The 6,418-nt window shown below is 29.1% G+C and overlaps 1 protein-coding gene across 1 annotated transcript; it reads left to right on the top strand.

The window, feature by feature from the left end:
* The first annotated feature begins 2,027 nt into the window (after window positions 1-2,027).
* LOC113376327 lies at window positions 2,028-6,133 on the top strand. The gene is made up of 4 exons (XM_026616236.1): window positions 2,028-2,073; window positions 3,077-3,271; window positions 4,722-4,763; window positions 6,099-6,133. Exons 1-4 carry the CDS (start codon window positions 2,028-2,030, stop codon window positions 6,131-6,133), a joined length of 318 nt encoding a protein of 105 aa, XP_026472021.1.
* The last annotated feature ends 285 nt before the right edge of the window (window positions 6,134-6,418 follow it).

The following is a 6,418-nucleotide window of genomic DNA, read 5'->3' as shown; positions in this document are numbered from 1 at the left end:
TTCATAGGCGTATTCGTAATAAGGAATTTTCGAATTAGATATGATAATTGGAATTTATTTTACAGTGACAAATTAAACGGACTTTTTAATTAGGAATTTGATCTTTTTTCGTATTTATCAGAACTATGTAGCGATTACGCCAGGCCCGAGAGAAAAAGCATTCAATCGCATTAATCGTTAATCGGTCATTAGGCCAAATGTTTCCTAGCTTGGTTCGCGAATTTCATTTTTAATGACAACTAGTTTAATTTAGTAATATTACTTAAAATAACATTTTGACAAATTCATATAATACATTTTAGTACCGTCAATATTTTTTTTGGTTTCTTTAATCACTTCAATTTATAATTTCTTTGTATTAGATTTGACACAGTAAAGAATTGTCCCTAATACATTAAGCCTAAAAATAAAATTGTCAATTGACATTAAAGTGATAATATAATGTTTAATAAATTGGTTTAAACTTGATATCTTGAGATCCTGATAATAAAAAAAACTTTAATTATCAGCTACATAATTTTTTTTAATGATTACAAATAAGAACATTTGTGTCAAGAGAAGTTTAAAGTATGAAAATAATTACTATAATATAAAAGTTTAATATGGAGGGTTAATAAAAGGTTGTTAATATAATTTTGAAAAGAAAAATGGGAAAATTTGAGTCATCAGAAGAAAATTGTATCAAGTATTATATACATGCGTGTTTATTTATTTTAGCAAAAATCAGAACTTATTGTTTTATGAATGTTGTGGTAATAATTCCTAGCATTATTAGAGGATTGGTTACTTAGTTGTTCATTATTATTTATAGGCAATTTATTGGTAGAATATTGTTTGATACCAAAATTTAGAATATTTAGAAATATCGTAGGAACTTTGGGATGTTAAGAATTTGATTATGGTATTATGGAATCGATCATCACTTAATTTTCTAACCTGTAGACAACAAGTTGCAAATTTGAAAATTGGTCTCTTGATAATGAAATTTCTTGTTATATGATATGAATTTGGCATTGATAACATAACGTTTTAAAGATTCTTCATTATGGATCACAATATGATTAGCAAAAATATAGAGGATACAGTGAATTGTCCAAACAGATTTATACAAATATACAAAACATTAAGCAAAAAAAAAATTTTTTTAGTGCTCTTTTTTGTAATTTAAATTTATTATATAAGGATGACGAACATTCACAGAATACCTTTTGCAACACATTTTAAACTGTCTTCAGTTTTAAGAATCTTCAACATAAAAGAAGTTTTGATAACAAGGAACGAATATGTTTGTCCTAGTTTTAATGAAACGGGAAAAAAATTAACTGGGACGTCATGATAGTCAGAGTTGATCTCATTATTTATTTCATTAACTGTTCCAAATGACATAAGTTGAGTTTTATCATATTGAGTAGAAGATTATTAGAATTGAACCAATTAGAGATTGAATTTATAACTAAATTTAATTTGTTGTTTGCAACCGGACCCAAATTGCATTTATTTATTTTAGTACCAAAATAATGTTTGCAATTTGTTTTCATTGCTTGCAGTTTGTGGATGTTGCTCCAGCTGAAGGATTGCTTTTGGTCTCTCTAATCGGACCTAGATATAGTGAAATAATATTTCTCCGTTCATTTGTTTTAAGTTCTTTTTCCATTGACTGTTTGCACTTGTAGTTCGCCGAAGTTTGTTCCTATGTTTCCCGTAGCTCGTTCTGTTCCACGTGACTTGGTCGGCTCCTCCACCCTCGCGTTCGCCTGTTGCCGTTGCCGTTGCCGTTGCTGTTGCTTTTGCTGCCGGTTTGGCTCCTTCTTCTTGCATTCAGTCCTAGCCATAAGAAAGAAAGGACGACTCGTGTGCACCGAACCCTGACTACGTTTATCTGTATGAGGCATCTTTTTGACTTGCTGTGTACGTTTGCAAAGACCCATTTTAAGTTTTAGTAGTTTTGACAAACTAGGGGGGACGACGGATAGCACAACGACTTAACGTCTTTTTTGTTCATGTGGACTTAAGACATACTAAAAACTATGTATGAAGAATTACTTGGTATTATGAAGACTGCTACATACACGAGTGATAGATTCTAGTCACTTGAAGATGGCTAAACTAAATTCTTGTCTTATTGTTATGCTAAATTTTAATGTCTTAAAACACGACATTTGAAATGAAATGGTTATCGAGTTATTATGCTAAATTTTTCAATTTAACTATTGTTAGCATAACAAACAGTCACAAAATATGCGCACAACAGATCAGTCCCCATAGTCGTTTTTCTAATTGGGATGTTACAGCAACGCCCTGAAATGCTATTTTCACTTGGAAACTAAATACAATATACAATTTATATACACGAGTCAAAACCGATGTCAATACTGGTTGACGGGTATCAAACCTGGTTTTAGATTGGAATGATACAGCTCTAACCACTAATTCAATATAATTATGTAGTTTTTGAAGTTGGTATATTTTTATATGCATATTTCTTTTTATAACATATTTCTTCGATGTTACATATATAAAATTGATCATAATAATGCATTGTCTGTAGTATTATGAGTGGAAAGTTTTATTTATTATTATATTACACACAACATTTGTTTTTGTACTATTTCATTAAATGATCTTAGAGTTATAAACATTTCGAGACTATTATTTGTCTCTTTATCAAAGTAGATACTAACAAATATTTTTGATTACATACCGTCATTTAATCAACATATGTTACATTTTGCATATGGTATGTTTTAACATTATTTAATAAAATACTGTATATAATATATATATATATATATATATATATATATATATACCAGAAAATGCTTAAGGCAAGAGCAAGTATATTTAATAAAATACATTTCTCGCGTATTCATGAAACATTTATACAGCATAGAAAGATCAGCGATTAATATATCTTTTCTTTTCACCGTTGACGCAAATATTCTTCATATTGTTCTTCCATTTTCATTTGTTTTTTTTAAATAAATATTTAAATATGTATGTACATATAGATGCATATTTGTATTTATTAAACTTAATATGAAGCCATTAAATCCTAAACTTAAATTTTCTTTTCCAGGGCCCGCCTGGTGTGCTATGCTCACCATGGAACTCCAGCCAGCCGTGCACATGCAACACATGGGGCACGGCCTGGCTGCTGGCGACCAGCATCACCAGATCCTGATGCCCAACAACCAAATGCACATGCAACACCAGGAAGACGAAAACAAAAAGAAACAGCGCGACTACCGACATCAGATGCCTTACGAATCTGGTAATATGCGTAGACACATAATAAAAATATATGCATATAGATATATTTTTTCGAGTAATTATTGGTCTCAAAATAAGCAACCATAAGTAACGACTGAATATAACTGTTATGAAGTCAAAGTTGCATCCGACTGAAATTACTGTCATCGAAAATTTTAAATCGATTAATCGTGTACACGAGCTACAAGGTCCATGGGTTTTAAACTGTTTGTCCATCGCCTTTGGGATTATTATTCTCACTTCGATATCACTTATATCGAATAAACAATCACTAATACGCGGTTGTGCGCTTTCTGATTTATACAATTATCTGTAACTACCGATTTTTCTTTCAATTATAAAGTATGTGAGATGGGGCTTATGGGGCAAATTTAAGAGTTCCAATGTTTCTTTTTGCAATGCCCAGAAACAGATATATTTTATATTACTATATAAAGAATGTAAAGTAATTAATTGAAGATTGAAAAGATTAATAATTTATTTTTGAAGTAAACTGTTGAAAACCTTGTCATCACAAGAAGTATATAAAAAGTCAAGGGAAAATGTTACTTACACCTAGTTTATTTTTTTTATTATTAATCTGCCTTTATTGATCTCAAATAATATATATATATATATATATATATATATATTATTAATAATTAGCTAAATAAATGAATGCAATTATAATAAGAATATCCATGTGGAATCTTTTTGGGTGATGCAATGAGAAATTCAATCATATCGTCGCAGAAAACCAAAAACAGTAATGATTCATTGTCGTGTAATGAATATTATTGTCATTGTACGTATGATTAGCAATTAATCATTGATCCGATTACATGTGAAACTAATTGAGCGATGCATTGTACCGTCGCCGATCCTCTCGTTGCTCCGAGAGGCGATGCGACTTACGTTAGACCCGGAGAGACACCGGCAGAGCGGGTGACTCACGGTTCGACGTTGACCAAAAAATGGCACGGGCACTTCCATCCATTGAAATCATGGAAAAATGATAAGCATATTCGACAAACATTCAAATCAGCATTGGGATAATTATAAATTATTTCTTATTTATAAAAAATTATGGGTCTAAACGCAAATTCTAACTATATGCTTGGTAAACTAGTGTCAAACAGAATGTTTGGCAATAAGTCAAATATTGGAAATAGGGTACTAATATCCCATCGCTTATATTAACAACTTCAATTACTAAATGTCTTTCTATATAATGTGATTATATAAAAACAAAAAATTAAGTCGTTGTAATATTATATTTTATACTAAGTTTTATAAAAATAAGTTTCTGCATAATATATCTTAACCGACGACGATGTTCACTTTGTTACGAATCGTTCGACTTCGCGGAAGTGAAATCAGTCGATGCAATCAGCTGAATGAATGTCATCGCCGGTTTTGTTATTATTTCGGCTTGTTGTAATTCATAATGATCGATATTTTCGATTTTGCAGAAGACGGGGGACATGGATCTCAGAGCGGAATGAGCGGAGACGGTGAGTGCTATTTTTAATATTATCAGAGATTTTAATCAGATATAAGTCATTTGCATGAACGGTTGAAAACAACGAGAAATTTGAAAATTTTCCGATTTGGTGTATTTTAAGGAATTACATATTTTTTGTGTCTAAATAACTTGATTTCGTACCAATATTGAAAATTTTCAATTATCAGTTTCGTACTGCAAACAATTTTTAATTGATTTTTATATACTTGGCTCACATATATCATGATATTAAATAATCGATTTCTGCTTTGGACTGGATTTATTTAATTATTTTTATTGCCATTAGAATCTTTTCCAATAATTTAGTTTCATAAAATTTACATGTTTAAAAAAAAAACAAAAATTTTCATTTTTTATCTTTTCAAAGTTTCCAAAAGGTTGAATTTTTTTAAATAAACTTTATATTTAAAGTTTCACAATTAAAAAAAAAAATTAATATTTTCATATTTCATATTTTTCAACAAATGTAACATCTCAAAAATTTTAATATTTTCAACAATTCTGAAACTTTTTTTCTCGAAGTTATATTTTTGGAAAGCAGTGTATTAAAATATTTGTAAAACATTAAAATTTCTGTTAATTTTAAATTTACCTAAATTGTGAATTTTTGTAAAAATATTAGAAAATTTTTAAGATTGTGAAATTTTGAATTTGTAAAGTTTTGATATTTCAATTTTAACGTTATGTGTGGTGTTTTTTAAATTTAAACAGTTTGTTAAAAAACAAACTGGATGCTATGTAGTGGGTCGATATATAGTTGTTGTTGGTTGTAACAAATATTTCATTAAGGTATATCCGATATTCCATTTTTGAAGAATCTAACCTCTTATTAAATAATTTCTGCAATAATAAATCGTGGATCGAATCGAAATGAATCTTCTCATCTGTCACAACATATCAAAGTAAAAAGGAGTACTGTGGGTATCCCGCGTACCAACGCTGTAGGTATTCGATAATTAAACAATTCGCAAACGGAACAATTGCTCTTTCGAACTTCAGTAGACAGGGAGCTGATCTACATATAACAAATTTTTCGAAAAACAATTGGTTCTTCTTTTTTAATTGACTCGAATCGACTATATACATTGTATTTTGCTTCACATTATAATTAGTGTTATAAAATTTTTCTTCTAAAAATGAACTATTTAGTTCTATTGCATATTTATTAGCAATGTCTGTGTTTGGCTTTTGTATGCTAAAATTTTGCTTGATTATTTTAATAGATTTTACTAAGTATTCGAATAAGAGGTAACGTAATTTTTTCGTTATGAGTCTCTATATTTAAATTTATTCAATATATGATTTAAACATTGTTTCATGTTAGTCGAAAGCAACTTTGGTTTAGCAGCTAAGCCTTAGCTGAATGTTGAAGAATAGAATAGGCACATATATCATTTTTACAATATGAATTCTCTATGCTATTTGTTTTTCCATAGGCACAAAAAAATTATAACAAAAATACATAGTAAAATTTTAAATTTAGTTATACTTAATAAATTAAAGTCTCAACCCTAATTTTTTTCCACCATACCGTCGAATTTAATTCTGCATCATTAAACCAATATTAATTTATTTAAAATACTTGATGTTTACAATGACGATAAAAAAAGCAAAAAGCTTAAGAAAATGAGAATCTTTATTATT

This window comes from Ctenocephalides felis, unplaced genomic scaffold (assembly GCF_003426905.1).
Source record: "Ctenocephalides felis isolate EL2017-DRISC unplaced genomic scaffold, ASM342690v1 CF-g0.4_SCAFFOLD_01886, whole genome shotgun sequence".
NCBI classification, from domain to species: Eukaryota; Metazoa; Arthropoda; class Insecta; order Siphonaptera; family Pulicidae; genus Ctenocephalides; species Ctenocephalides felis.
The sequence above is the reverse complement of the archived record's forward strand: the minus strand, read 5'-3'. Positions and strand labels throughout refer to the sequence as shown.